This window comes from Clupea harengus, chromosome 10 (assembly GCF_900700415.2).
Source record: "Clupea harengus chromosome 10, Ch_v2.0.2, whole genome shotgun sequence".
NCBI lineage: Eukaryota > Metazoa > Chordata > Actinopteri > Clupeiformes > Clupeidae > Clupea > Clupea harengus.
Window position 1 is genome coordinate 14,793,326 of NC_045161.1, and position 14,516 is coordinate 14,807,841.

A 14,516-nucleotide genomic window follows, 5' to 3' on the forward strand; every position below is an offset into this window, starting at 1 on the left:
AGGCCCTGCTGGTAGTCTGGGCTTTCTTGGCCCTCGGGGAGACAAGGTAACTGACATGCCTGTCACTTTTTCTGGCACAAATGTATTTCCTTGACAGGTATCCTCATTCTGAGTGACATCCCTCAGTAGCATATAGATGCTGCTGGCACTGAGTGCTTTTGTGTAGATCTTCTTCCAGAGATTTTAAATTTATATATTTCTTGAATTTCCAAAGGGTCGTGTTGGCCTACATGGATTTCCTGGCTTGCCGGGGCCGATGGTAAGTCAGGCTCTAGATTTTTTTTATATAAATAGACAACAGCCATCCATATATGGAGTTAAAACATCTGAGAGTGGTGTAATCTTGATTTAGCAAAGACTTTTAGAAAAAGAACATCTGCCAAATACCTCAAATATAAACTAAGAAGAAAATGTACTCCCAGAAATACATGTTATTTAGGATACATTTTACATGAAGTTAAGATAAACATTATACAGTACAGCAACCAGCTGTCAGTATGTAACTCCAGTATGTATAATTGTTAAAGAAATAGGTGTCTGTTCACTGGTTATTTATATGTCATTATGGTTATGTCTTCATGTTGTCCCTAGGGGGAGATGGGCAAATCAGGAGAGGGTGGTCCTGAAGGAGAGCCTGGTATTAAGGTTCTTGTGTACATCAGCCTTTCCTTCATTTTGTATTGTTATTATGTTAACCTTTCCTTTCAGTTTGCCTGCTGTTTCTAAGAGCTCAGATATCCAAACATTTAAATATCCCTAAAACACAGTACCGTTGTCACGGACATCAGGACTCAGAGGTGGAATATGACAGACTTTATTGGAAACAGCCAGTAACAAGGGGAATAGGTGAATAAACGTGGAGAAAACACAGTTCAGAAGTTATAAAGTCCAACTAAACACAACGCTCAGAGGAATACTTTTCAACAAAACACAACGCTTAGAAGAATAAAAGTCCAATAAACACAAGGATCAGAAGATACACTAGGGAGAATCCGAGGAAACTATGGAACTGTGGAAAACGAGAAATAACTATGCACGGGAGAATTAGAGCACAGGAGCTCGGAACATAACTGGAGATATCAATAGACTGGGACGATCTAGGGAGACGTAGAGTCAGGAGCTTGAAGCTTTATGGAGATTAGTCCTTTTCACAACGAGGCCAGACAGGAGAGTGAAGGGAGTGAGGAGTTTAAATATCGGAGAGTGTGACAGGTGCAGGTAATCAGGCAATCAGGGGGCTGGGAATGTGACTGAGGCAGGTGAGTTGAATCAGGAGGGGGCGTGGCAGGAGCATGGCTCAGCGCTGGCGTGACAACCATACTGCTATTGTCTTGCATATCAAAAGGAAATTATTTGACAGTCCTGATGCTTATATATCTTGGGATGTGAGTGCATTGCTCTTTTATCAACAGGGAAGACCAGGAATCCCAGCAGGCACTGGCATGAAAGGATATAAGGTGAATTTGATCTGTGTATATATCCATCTGCTCAGAGGATATCATATAGGGTAAACATAAGACCTACATTAGGTCAGCAGGTTTATCTATTGTGCTACACTGAAAACACTAAAATATTGGGAGTGAATTTGAAAATGTTGTATTCAATCCGAAGACATCAGTGACGCCTCTATGAAATGATCCAGTCCAGAGAATTAGTGACCAGCAGCTTTAAGCAAACTTCAGGAACTCGCATTTAACAGAATACTAGCTGTTCTGCATGCCTATTCACTATTGCATTGGCATTCTTATAAAAGATAGGCGTTGTTCCATGATGCCACTTTACCTTTAGAGAAGGTACTTGTGGAACTCAGAATCTGGAGTCTGGATACAACCAGCTCAGCTGAATGACAATCAGATCTAAGGTCTGTCATCTGTGTAGATTGGTTTAATATGATCCACCTACAAATAGCAGCAGATCGCTGACATAGTGACAATTGGTTCCCATTGCTATCATCCATTAAGAAATTCTGATTGAGACAAATGTCTCTCTGGATAACTCCAGTAAATTGGTATGGTGTATTTGGTATATTAATTTGATTGCTGATGACACAGTTTGACACATTTTGTCTGTTCATAGGGACTTCAAGGTCTTTCTGGAAACCGTGGAGTTGATGGAACTCATGGGCCACCTGTAAGATTCTCTCATAAACAACATATCCTTCATGAAATAACTGACAAAATGACTAAAAAGGTGCACAAGCTTGTAGCTGTTAACATTTCATAGCTGTTACCATCTTTGTGCTATCTCACTAAGACAAAAGTTGTGTAACCCAATGTGAGAATACACCACATCCCCTGAATACCAGTGTTACACCATGCTGACAGATTTAAGATGGTTTCTCAGTCATCTCATACCAGTATAGTACATGTTAATCACAGACCCCTCTGATCTGCAGGGACATATAGGTATGCCAGGACAAGATGGAGAAACTGGACCACGGGGAGAAAAGGTAGTTCTTTTTCTCAAATCATCAATTATCATCAACATAAAATGGTGCTCATATATACTTGTCAGATCACATAAGTGAAGTGAAGTGTGACAGTGCTTATGAATGCAATGTGATTATTGAATATGATGAATATGTTGAAGAGACCTGAAACAGACCTGCAGTCTCATAGATTATCATTTTTTATTAGGGAATGTTGGGAAAACCAGGTCCTCCTGGAATTCAAGGTCCTGTAGGCCAAAGTGTAAGTATGTCCAGGAATGAATAGTCCCACTATATGCTCAGGCTATTCAGTATGTACAAACCCTGTACAAATCAAAGAACAGCTTTAATAGACCGACATTGCCAAATTGATCACCAAAATAGACCAATTAGCACCAGTGAGATTATATTTGCCAGACAAGTCTTTTGTTAGTTAGCTAGTTATCTTGCTAGTTTAGATTAAAATTTGTACTGTCTCTCTAAATACACTCAAACATTACGCTACCACTTTAGCAAAGTCACAGTTTTGTAATGGAAAGTTTAACAGGATGGGTGGGGTCATCAGTCATTTAGCTCATGAGGCAGTCTGACGCAATCTTAATAGAGACTTGTCATATCATGTCATGTTAGTGTGGACCTTGCTGAGAAGATATACCCCATAAAGTAGCAAGTACTGAGTACATTTAACGACATATAAGGTGGTAAAAGCACAGGTCATGTCACATGATTATTCACTAGTATCATGTCACATGATTATTCACTAGTGATGTCTCATATGTCTTCCATTCAAGGGGGAACCAGGAATTAGCGGAGCAGCAGGTTCATCTGGAAGACCAGGGGTCAAGGTGGGTAACGAGATCTCATGAAATCAAAGAGCAGCATGGGATAGATTAAACTCCACCAAACCACAGAGCAACAAGTAGAGAAGGTATATGAACCTTTATTATGGCTCACAAAGAGTGACCACAAGACCAAACAAGACCAGTATCAGGATATGTTTGTTCAGTATGTGTCTTTGTATTTCCTAGGGTCTGAGAGGGAAGCCAGGGCCAGTTGGGCTGCCTGGCCATCCTGGGCCCAAGGTGTGTATAGTATGCAGATCTCCACGATATATGAATGGGAACATACAGTGATTTGTATTACTAGTTAGAATTAGATGCTAATATACAGTTGGATAATGTAGCTTTCTTCAGCATTGCTTAGGGGCATCAATCCAAGTGACTGGATCAGCTTACTGCTCACGCCATGAATGCTGAAACTGCGTCAGTGCAAAAGCTATACATATCTAAACAGGAGCAGTACATCATCAAAAGTAGTTGAGGCACAACAACCCTTTTCTCCAAAATTATTCACGAAACCTGCTGCTCAGTTGTCCTCAACTTTATCTGCATGAATTACATAAATTGGCATCCACAGCAGCCATGTGGTCACTGTCATACTCCAACTCTCCTCAACAGCTCCTCTCCAGACTACAATCCCAGGGAAAACTGACCAAAGACATAGCCTGGCTATTGTCAAGCTAATGTACTGTATACTAACCTAATAACCTCCTGAACTCATTCTGAAGAGCTGGTTCATCTGGGAATTGGACAAAGGACGTAAAAGAAAGACATGGCAAATCTATATAGACAGGTTTCTACAAATTGCAGTATTGGTCATTTCACATACTTGATTGCAGCAGGATTTTCAGACTAACTTCTGTTATTTTCTTGTTTACATAGGGAAACAGAGGAAAGGAAGGTCTAAAAGGAAAACCTGGGAGCCCTGTATGTATTCCTGTTTTGTTTTGCTAATCACAAAGACAAATGTTGTTGGCATAATTCAGACAGTGAGAATATCGACTTCCTTACTGTTTTTAAAGGGACTTCAAGGACTACCAGGTGCTAAAGGGTATCCAGGACCTGCTGTAAGCCTTTTAGCTATCTCTTTCTCATGTTTATTCATAAAACAAGAACATTATTTGAGGATTAGTAATCTTAATTATTACACACAAAAAAATATGACACACTCTGCTCTACTTGCAGTTATGTTTTTATTTACAGAGCATTAATATGAAGTATTATACTCACTTGGTTTAAAATACTGAACGTGCATTTGTTCTGTAACCAGAGTAGCCTAATCCTATACCATCACATTCTGGCATTAAACCTGTGTATATTATGATATAGGACCCAAAACTATCATGTCGGCACTTTATGTCACTGTAAATAGGAAACATTTTACTGAAAATATCCCTGCATGTATCACTTCCTCAACGTAGTGGGTTTGTCTCCACACATACAAATAATCTGACTGGGCATTTAGCCTGCCCATCAGGTATCACAATAGTGCCTAAAGACCTAAGGACAACCATGGCGAACACATGCTGACATGAATTAAAGGAAGTGGGAGGAGGTGCAGGAGATACAGTGTTACTGAAGGCTACATGACACTCTACCTCTGTTTTTGGCTTATTATCTCTGTTGCCAAAATGTCCTAATTCACAGGGTATACAAGGGAATATAGGACCATGGGGAGCAATTGGACTTCAGGGATTTCCAGGTGATACTGGACCTCGGGGGTCTAGAGGGCCTCCTGGTGTGGCAGGTTACCCAGTAGGTTATCAAGAGATTCCTATTTGTATGCTTTGAGTTGATGAGCTTTTTTACTCTGGCTGTAACTAAATAGACTGAATAAAATCTCTTGTGTTGGGTTTAGTACATCATTTGATGGTTAGATCGATAAATTGTAAAATCTCTAATTCAGGGTAAAGACGGCCTCCCAGGACTTATTGGATCCCAAAGAGTAAAAGGAGAGAAGGTGGGTGCATAAGCTTCAGACAGAAAACCAAACTTCTTATCACACAACTGTCATGGCAAAGGCTTTTGCCATTCACTTTGCACTGGTATTCTAATGCAAAAGAATGGTAAGTTGTGTATCCAATAAAGCTTTGCAAAAGAGCTGAAAATTAATATTCCGCTAAATTCGTCCTAATGGTTTACATTTATACAGGGATCTGCTGGAGCTGCCGGACAACAGGGAGTTGCTGGTGTCGATGGTGAGGAGGTAGATTCATTATACTGTACTGATTATTCATTTGGTAGCCCTAAGATGGCAAATGGAGTCGTGTTTCTACTAACTTTGTAGAGTGTTTCACTGAGAAAAGATGCGTTAAAATCTCTTAGTCAGATTTATATTAACCCTTTACATTTGGTCTATGGTTTGTATGTTAAGAAATGGATGAGTGTTGTTTTGCTTTAGGGCCCAGCTGGCACAAGAGGGCCTATAGGGCCAGCAGGTCAGAAAGGCTCAGCAGTGAGTACATCCTTTTTTTTTGTCTTTTAGGACTTTAAGATCATACTTTTATCATCAACAAGATTGAATAATCTGTACGCTGTTGGGTCTGACATTTAAACCAGGTGTGTGTTTATAGGGTGAGAGAGGAAAACCTGGGCTTGTTGGTGAAAGGGGAGCCAAGGGGATCCAAGGTGACCGAGGCAATAAAGGACCAACTGGACCAAGGGGCCAACTAGGAAAAGAAGTGTGTAACATTGCTACAAGATTTTTTGCTTGTGTCCGTGCCACTCAAACAATGGGGCTAGCTAGCATCACTCCTATGCATGGACAGTGGGTCTTCCTAGCAATGCTTCCTGGTTTCCTAGCAATGATGCTACCAGGAGTATCCCAACTTTGGACCTTACAGTATAACTCATCAGATAGCATACAGCTTAACCCTGTGCTAGCCTGTTGGAGATCCTGTTGGTGGTAGTTTGAAGGAAACAATTCATATGGCAGTAATGGCATAGCCCAGGAGATGGTGACGCTAGCACAACATACAGGTTTATACTTGGATTAGCCACTGGTGACACTGGTGCACGGGTGCTCATGAGCACCCCTAACCATCTGAACTATTCAGATATGCTGGATATATCAACATTAACAAGTTAAATTGCCGAGAGATTTATAATGTTCAGTGGTAATACATACACTAGCATTTTAAGTGCACTCATCAAATATTAATGCATGAGTAATGTTAAAGTATTTAGCTAAAGAATACAAGCCAGCACTGCACATTCTTTTTTTTTGCTTGATCAAAGTTAGACAAAGCCAAAGAAGCTAAACTGTTGTGGATGATGAGTTGTTGTGCTTCTGTTGTACACCCCAGGGAAAGAGTGGTTCTCCTGGGCAGACAGGAAGACTAGGCCCTCCAGGACAAAAGGTCAGTTATCTCTTTTAAAAGCAATTAACCTAATGCTACAGGTTGTCATTTAATTTTTTTTGTCATTTTTTTTGTTGTTGTTGAAACTTAGCTTTGAGCTCTTTTGTTTTAGTCAGATTTGAGATTGGGAAAACATAAATTATGGAAATGTAAAGTCTTACATATTATAAATCATAGTACATTTGTTACACTGACTGAATAATACAGAACACCTCAAAGATTGTATTTTAGTTCAATAATGCTGTATAATGTATATATGTAGGGTCAGGCCGGGGTCAGGGGTCGTTCAGGCCTGACAGGGAGCTATGGCCCTGGTGGAGACATTGGACCAGGAGGGACAGGAGGAGAGAAAGGCCTACCGGGGCTTGGTGTGAGTAAAGCCTCGATGAAGTCTGAGACCCTCTAATAGAGAGGCATGAGGTTTGGGGTAGAGGCAGTGGGGGATAGCGCCAATGTCATTATTCATGCTCATGCAGGGATTATGAAATAATGTTAACATAAAAATATATCTCTGTCGTTTATAAACAAATAACGATAGAGTTTGTGTTCATTCCATAGGGAGAGCCTGGAAGACTAGGACCAGTAGGACCAGTTGGACCAAAGGGAGTAATTGTGAGCATCTATGCATTTTTATGTTTTTGTTTTTATCCATTGCTTAAAATGTCTGTGAATTGTTAAAGTTATCCTAGGACATATAGTCTACTGTCATTGTATTTTAGGGTGCACAAGGAAGAGCAGGGACCTCTGGAATAACTGGCTCTCGAGGACCCAAGGTGGGTTGCATCAAAATTAATTATTAGTTTAAATTACTTCTCTGCAATCATTACATTAAAATTAATATTGTTTTCATGTTACAATTTAGCTGTCTTTGTTATTGCCAACAGGGAGATCATGGGGTGAGAGGAAGTTCTGGGATGCGTGGTCAAACTGGGAGGATTGTAAGTTACCTTTGTTTGTAAGTTACCTCTGTTTGACCTTGGTCAATAATAACATGGTCAAGGGTCTCAAAACAACTTTCCCTTTTATATATTTATTAGGGCATGAATGGTTTAAATGGGAAGAAAGGAGTACTTGGGACAAGAGGAAAAATGGTAAGAAGCATGGTGCAAAACTCAACGTAAAATTGAGTAGGCAATGTCTATATCTATAATTGATAGGAACTATGTTGTTGACTTTGAACATTTATTTGTAGGGTAAGGTGGGCCGCAGAGGTCTCATTGGCCCTCTAGGAGCTAAGGGTCGGCCAGGATCTGTGGGGCCACCTGGAGAGAAAGGAACCAAAGGGAAACAAGGACCAAGGGTGAGAGCTCATGTTAGAGGCCATTTAATAATGTGTCCAATTTTCATAGAGATTAGAGGCGATTTATTGGAGAATTTAAAAATCCATCAGAAAGCTTGCACTCATGCTGTTTGTTTTTAACAATATTAGATTTTGAGTGAACAAGTGCATGTCATGTACACCTTAGTGTTACACATATATTGTATGATGAACTGCAGGTTATTGGTTGAATCTGAGCAAAGTTGTAATTTTTTCATCTACTAGACAGGGCCTTTAACTGCAGAAGGAAAATGCATGGTGTGCATTTCATTCGTGTGGAATTTTAGCATGGTATTGAATGGTGCCTGTTGTGTTTTTGTCTATGTTAAGGGAAGTCCAGGAAGAACAGGACTGAGGGGGAGCAAAGGTGCTCATGGGAAAACAGTGAGTAAGGTTTCTGATTGTGGATTCTGATTTTTGGAGCTGCTACATTTGGGCATTTTTATGACTTGGTCAAATATGTTTGTACCTTCAACACCATGCATATGGAAATGAGGAGGATGCTTGCACAATGCATAGTGTATTGAACAGAGTTGGAAGATTTCTTGAGAGAAACAACTCAACTCAGTCTGTCAAAACAAGTTATTCATTTTCAAAACTAGCCCGTAACCAGTAATTATATGTGACTTCATTAAAAAAAAAAAAAAAGCAGTCTCAATTTGCACTCTGCATATTGTATTATTAACGTAGAGCCCATTATTTAATCTGTGAACTATCAATCAACACAAGTTAATTAGCATAAATACAGAAGAGGTTCTAATAGAGGTATATTATTAGAAAATTAATCACTATATCTCATTGCTACAATTTGATTTGTGAGACAGAACACTGTATGAAATGTCCTTTTGAACACATCCTTCATCAGGCATCAGTGTCACATGTTCACAAAGACGAGGGCTGATATTTCCTTTCTCCTCCAGGGTGTTCCTGGCCCAAAGGGAAATAGAGGTCATGTTGGAAGACCAGGAGATCCAGCAAGTATCCCTACTACCACAGTTTCAAACTATGGCATATGTTTCTGTTAGCGAGCAAATATGTTGACTACATGTGTCTACTACTTTTTAGGGTCTTGGGGGATTGGATGGACTGCATGGGGTTCAAGGAAACCCAGGCGACCCAGTAAGGATGTCATTTTAAACTTCATTGTGTGTATTTATTTTTAAAATCTAGATAAATCTGACTCTTTGACTACCTGCTTTAGAAAGAGGAAGAGGCTACTAATCCATTGTCTTTTAAGTGGGGATTAATGGGGATGTGATTCGTTGATTTATTGTGACTTTTAATCATCCAAAAAACAGATTTGTAAAATTTGACTATTCTTATGATCTCCTATTTCAATGACAGGGTGACACTGGTTTTCGAGGAATGCCAGGCAGACCAGGTCATGCTGCTGGTAGAACTGTGAGTAGAACTGTGTTCTCTGTTCTTTTCACTCTCCAACATGCCATGCAGCATTCATGTCATGATTTGCATTATCAGGGTAATCATTTAGATTCATGTTACAGGGTTCTCCAGGAACAACCGGTCAGAGAGGAATCTTTGGAAAACCTGGATCAAAGGTGAACTTATTCACTCCTTAGATATTACTTTTCTTTTCACAAATGTAGTATTTTACAAAGTTCAGTCAGAATTATCAGTCCCGTAATAGAACATTTCATTCAAAGCTATAGTTTAGAGAGAAGAAATTGGAAAAAGTTTTTTTAATCCAACCAATATTATACATTTTAGGGTAACCCAGGATCCAAAGGAAACAATGGCCCACCTGGGCCAGTTGGACCAAAGGTATGATTGTTAGTTAAATAAATAAAACAATTTTAGTTCACTCTGATAACTGAGGCTTTCTTAACTGTAACTCTTTCAAAATATGCAAATATATATACAGTATATGTTCTTGTTTGTTTGTTCAGGGCCTCCCAGGACTTCAAGGCCTTAAAGGAAGGAGGGGCATTCCAGGAGAGAAGGTGCCATTTTCTACTGTGATTGTTTTTTCAGATCATGTGCACTGTGTGCACAGTGTTCAAATTGCTTTGGAGAACATGGTTTGAGTAAAAAAAAAAACTTTTCATAGGGAGAGATTGGCATCAGAGGTTTCACAGGAGCAGCTGGGCCATCAGGAAAAAAAGTAGGTTTGATTTCTTAGAATTACTGACGTAAACCCTTCCGGAAAACACATGACTACATTCCGTGTAGGCTAATATGACTTTGTTTGGAGTATGGATCCATATTTAGGGATTGCACCAAACATACAATACACAAAATTACAAGGTCCACTTTAATTGAAAGTTAGACATATTATTAAATGCAAATAAATGAAATGCTAAATATGGTTCAGTTAATGTCTTGCATGAGTATCATTTCTACATTTGCTGTTTATAATGCATCTCTGAGAACTTTATATTTCTTATGACTTATGTGTCTAATTCGGATATTGTACCTATTTACATGTATAGGGTTTTATCAGTAGTTATGCTGCTGATTATGATAACATTTGCGTAACCCAAAAAGTGTCAGTGTATACTTATCCTAGATTCTCCAAAGGCTCAGATCCGATTTTCCATACAATTCATCTGTCTTCCAGGGAAAACAAGGCCGCCCTGGTCCCAAGGGTCAAAGAGGACATAAAGGCATCCAGGTGAATTATGGTTTGATTGTTTGAAAATGTAACATATGAGATATAATCATGTATGTGACTCTCTTTAATCATACATTTTTATTTCCTCATAGGGCAATATAGGCCCCCATGGCCCTCCTGGACCCAGGGGATTTCCTGGTCTGCCAGTAAGTTTTATGGACATTATATAAGTCGTAAGTAAATGGTTTTACAATCCATTACAATCCATGAAGACATACATTTATTTTATCTTCTTGTCACTTTTCAGGGCCTGTTTGGGAAAAAGGTACAGTTCCCCTTGATTAACTGCTTATGCTGAACCAAGTATTCAAAGTGTGATTCATTCTTTATGGTGTGCGCTCTGTTTTGCAGGGAATGAAAGGGTTTCAAGGAATGCATGGTGCCAAGGGATCAACAGGTCCCCAAGGACCTCCAGTAGGTTCAGTTCTCTATTAAAATGTATTATTGATTGGGTATAGCCTGTATAATACTCCATGAATCAATTTGCAAAAAAAAATATGTTGTAAAAAATGTTCTGGCTTATCACCTGGCTTTGTAGTGCTCAATGTGACTGTATTAATGCTACTAAAGCACTTTGAGCTGCATTCTTTTGCATGAAAGGTGCTATATAAATAAAGTTTTATTATTATTATTATTATTATTACATATGCTGTATTTAAATGCTTCTGTGTGCAGGGGACACCAGGCATCCCTGGTGGCAGAACAAAGCAACGCTCTCCAGGCCTCTACAGTAGAAGAGGATCACAAAATGTTGGTATAAAATTTAAATGAAGTTGTAGGTGTGTAGGGATAGGTTAGCAGGACTGCATGATACATGGATCACAGGATGTATGCACTGTAGACTGTTTCTATCCATATCATGCTTTGTCATATGTATTTTATGTATGTAATATGTAATAACATATATATATATTGTAAGTGAAATAGTAAAGGATTTTCACAAACACTGTACTGTGTCAATCTCACTGTCTCAGACTATGACACGGAGGACACAGCAGGACCAAGGAGAGCAAGGGGAGAGCAGCTGGCCCCTGGGCACTAAAGAGGACCCTGCAACTACATGCAACGAGCTGGGCCTAATGCATTCCCACCTAGAGGATGGTGAGGGGGCAGCCAGCGATTTACTTACCATAAGTATCGGGATTAATCTAGATTATTTTAACAAATTATGTTAATCTTGTATTCGTCATGGTTGTTGAGACCCACTCAGTGTGCCTCAGTTTTGACATGGGAGTAAATCTGATTTTGCCTGATATGTCAATCAAGTATGCTGTACTACTTTGAATTTGAATAACTCATGAAAATGTAAAATGAGAAATCAGTCGTTCATGGCCATTGTATGTGTCGCTCTCACAGGATTTTTCTACATGGATCCCAACCAGGGTTGTCCCTTCGATGCCCTCCATGTGTTTTGTAATTTCACTGCTGGGGGACTGACCTGTCTGCAGCCAGACAAATCTCAGGTATTGATAGTACTATATCTTCATACTGCTCAGTTATTTTCAGAGATTACACAGCGAATGTGTGTCTGGTCATACCAGGCAAGAAGACTTATCCATCAGTTTTTAAATAGTTAATTAAGTTAATTAATAGGATGAAAAATTCATTGGGTTAAGTAATAAGATTAATAAAAAGGATTCACTAACTGAATCGGTGTGAGTGTGAGTGTGTGTGTGTGTGTGTGTGTGTGTGTGTGTGTGTGTGTGTGAATAATAAGAGGACACTGTCTGACTTTACCACTGAACCGTGACTGAAGTGTATTTGAATAGATCTCAGGAATGTGGCCATCAAACAGTCAGAAGTCCAAAAGCTCTGTCCAGTGGTTCAGCCAGCTTCATGATGGCTTTAGGGTAAGACCTGAAAACATTCCACACACAGAAATACCCAGAAATGCACAATTGCTATTAGGCACAGCATGTCATGCATGATGAATATGTCAATTTTACAATAATAAGCACCAGAAAACCATATCTGCCATTACCAGATAATGTGGTATGTTAGTCAATACATCACTGTTATGTCACAAGTGACAGTCCTGGATATTCACTGCCCTGATTGATTGATTGATTGATTGATTGACGTGGATTCTGTGTTCTAGTTTAAGTACACAGGTGTTGATGTGGTCCAACTGCGGTTTCTCCGGTTGCACAGCAACTCGGCTGTGCAGCAAGTAACTATAAAATGCAGTAGTGCTCACAACAGTACAACCAATCAGAGACCTGTGATTCAACGGGTTCTTCATCTCCTTGGAGACTCTTTGAGAGAGATCAACGGAGCCCACACCAGAGTGTCAAAAAATGGTTGTGAGGTAAAGATAGTTCTGAAACAGCTCTTGCAAACCAGTTATTAGTTTGGCTGTAAATGTTTGTAAAATGGCTTGTTAAATCAATCAATGCCGATAAAATGTTTAAATATTTCAGGTTCCCTGTCTATGAGGTCCTAAGAATGCATGTCTATGAGCAAGAGAGAAAATAGAAAAAAATGATGGCTTACCAGTTTGCTTTTACAGACTGAATTAAAAGTAAGAACGTCAGTATAGTCAACAGCAGTGCTTACTGCCTTCTGTTCTTTGCTTGTCCTGCAGGCGGTGGTGCAGGTAAGGGTAGAGGGAAACAGCGAACTGCACCGGGGTGATCTGGAGCTTCTGCCCCTGAGAGATCTGGGCATGGAGAACAGGGGAGACCACTGGGAGAGGGAGATCAACGCTGTCCTGGGGCCGCTGTGCTTTCTATAGCACATGTCTTCAGAGGCCGCCTGGAGAGACGTCTCAATACCAAAGCTGCTCTTATACACGGACAGTGGGGGAGCAGGGGTGAACTCTCAAAAAAATAAAAAGCGAAGACACGATTTGAAAAGACTTGAAGTGTACATTTTAGTTACCTTGTCATTATGAAAGTAGAGGCAAGTAAACCAGTAATTGGGTTTTCTCATGATTAAGTGTTTATAGATGAAAATCAAAAGGTGCATCACAGTGATGTTTGTCAGCATGTGTGTGTGTCGGGGTCTCTAACAAAAAGGGTTGTATGTATTTGTGCTATATGATTGTTATATTACTGTATTAATTTATACAAATATTATTGTTTAAATTCATTATCTATGATTTTGCTATATATTAATTGACCAATTGATGGCAGAATCTAATATGATGCTACAGTTTGTACAGTTATGCATCAAAAAACTCTGCTTCAAATGTTCACTTTTGTTTCAGCTTTTGTTTGGTTGCATGTATTTGTATGATTGCCAAATCACAAGCAATACTGTATATTGCTGCTCTCCTTTTTCTAAATAAAGTAGGTTGAAGACATGCCAACATTCTTTAAAGGGGGATAGTACATAACAAGACATATCAAAACAGATGAGTGTGAGTTCTAATGTGTGTGATACCTTTAATAATAGTCATTTGTTAGAATTTCAATTTTCAAAGAAATTAGTTTACCAGAAGCTGTGTTCGGGGTTAGGTGACAAGAAAGTGTGAATGCATCTTATTAGTAGGGTCAGTATTTTTAATTAAGTTACTTTCTGTAATATTTCTTTTTTTTTAATGAATGTAGTACATGCTCTGAAGAAAAATTACCATTTGACCACCCCAGGTTCTGTAATTTGGAGCAAACAGTAAATCATGTTGGTCCTCATCCAACCAGTCAAGAGACTCTCAAACAGTCAGGACAGTGTCCTGGCCAAAGCTGTATGCATGTATGGGGTTGGAGGGGAGGACTTTAGAGAGGAAGGGAGGGGTGTGTTTTGCTGCTGCATTTCAAAATAACCAACCTTTGCCAAAATAACCAAAGATACTGTACCTATAATGAAACAACCTGAGAACGTATGAACTTTGAGCAACTGCCAGTCATGATGATGATGTGTTGTTGTTAGTTATTTTCCATTACTCTTAAAAAAGTTAACTGAAATGACTGATGAACCCTTTAATATAAGACAATTTTGA

At 39.3% G+C, this 14,516-nt stretch overlaps 1 protein-coding gene across 1 annotated transcript; it reads left to right on the forward strand.

The window, feature by feature from the left end:
* Nucleotides 1-1,293: 1,293 nt before the first annotated feature.
* Nucleotides 1,294-13,869, forward strand: si:dkey-21p1.3 (collagen alpha-3(V) chain). Its single transcript, XM_031575504.1, has 38 exons — nucleotides 1,294-1,457; nucleotides 2,077-2,130; nucleotides 2,396-2,449; nucleotides 2,637-2,690; nucleotides 3,220-3,273; nucleotides 3,457-3,510; nucleotides 4,150-4,194; nucleotides 4,290-4,334; nucleotides 4,915-5,022; nucleotides 5,174-5,227; nucleotides 5,420-5,473; nucleotides 5,669-5,722; nucleotides 5,841-5,948; nucleotides 6,573-6,626; nucleotides 6,889-6,996; nucleotides 7,185-7,238; nucleotides 7,346-7,399; nucleotides 7,511-7,564; nucleotides 7,664-7,717; nucleotides 7,819-7,926; nucleotides 8,275-8,328; nucleotides 8,865-8,918; nucleotides 9,010-9,063; nucleotides 9,289-9,345; nucleotides 9,450-9,503; nucleotides 9,673-9,726; nucleotides 9,852-9,905; nucleotides 10,013-10,066; nucleotides 10,523-10,576; nucleotides 10,669-10,722; nucleotides 10,824-10,841; nucleotides 10,928-10,990; nucleotides 11,252-11,326; nucleotides 11,551-11,677; nucleotides 11,933-12,039; nucleotides 12,346-12,426; nucleotides 12,675-12,884; nucleotides 13,161-13,869. Exons 1-38 carry the CDS (start codon nucleotides 1,443-1,445, stop codon nucleotides 13,308-13,310), a joined length of 2,613 nt encoding a protein of 870 aa, XP_031431364.1. The 5' UTR covers nucleotides 1,294-1,442; the 3' UTR covers nucleotides 13,311-13,869.
* The last annotated feature ends 647 nt before the right edge of the window (nucleotides 13,870-14,516 follow it).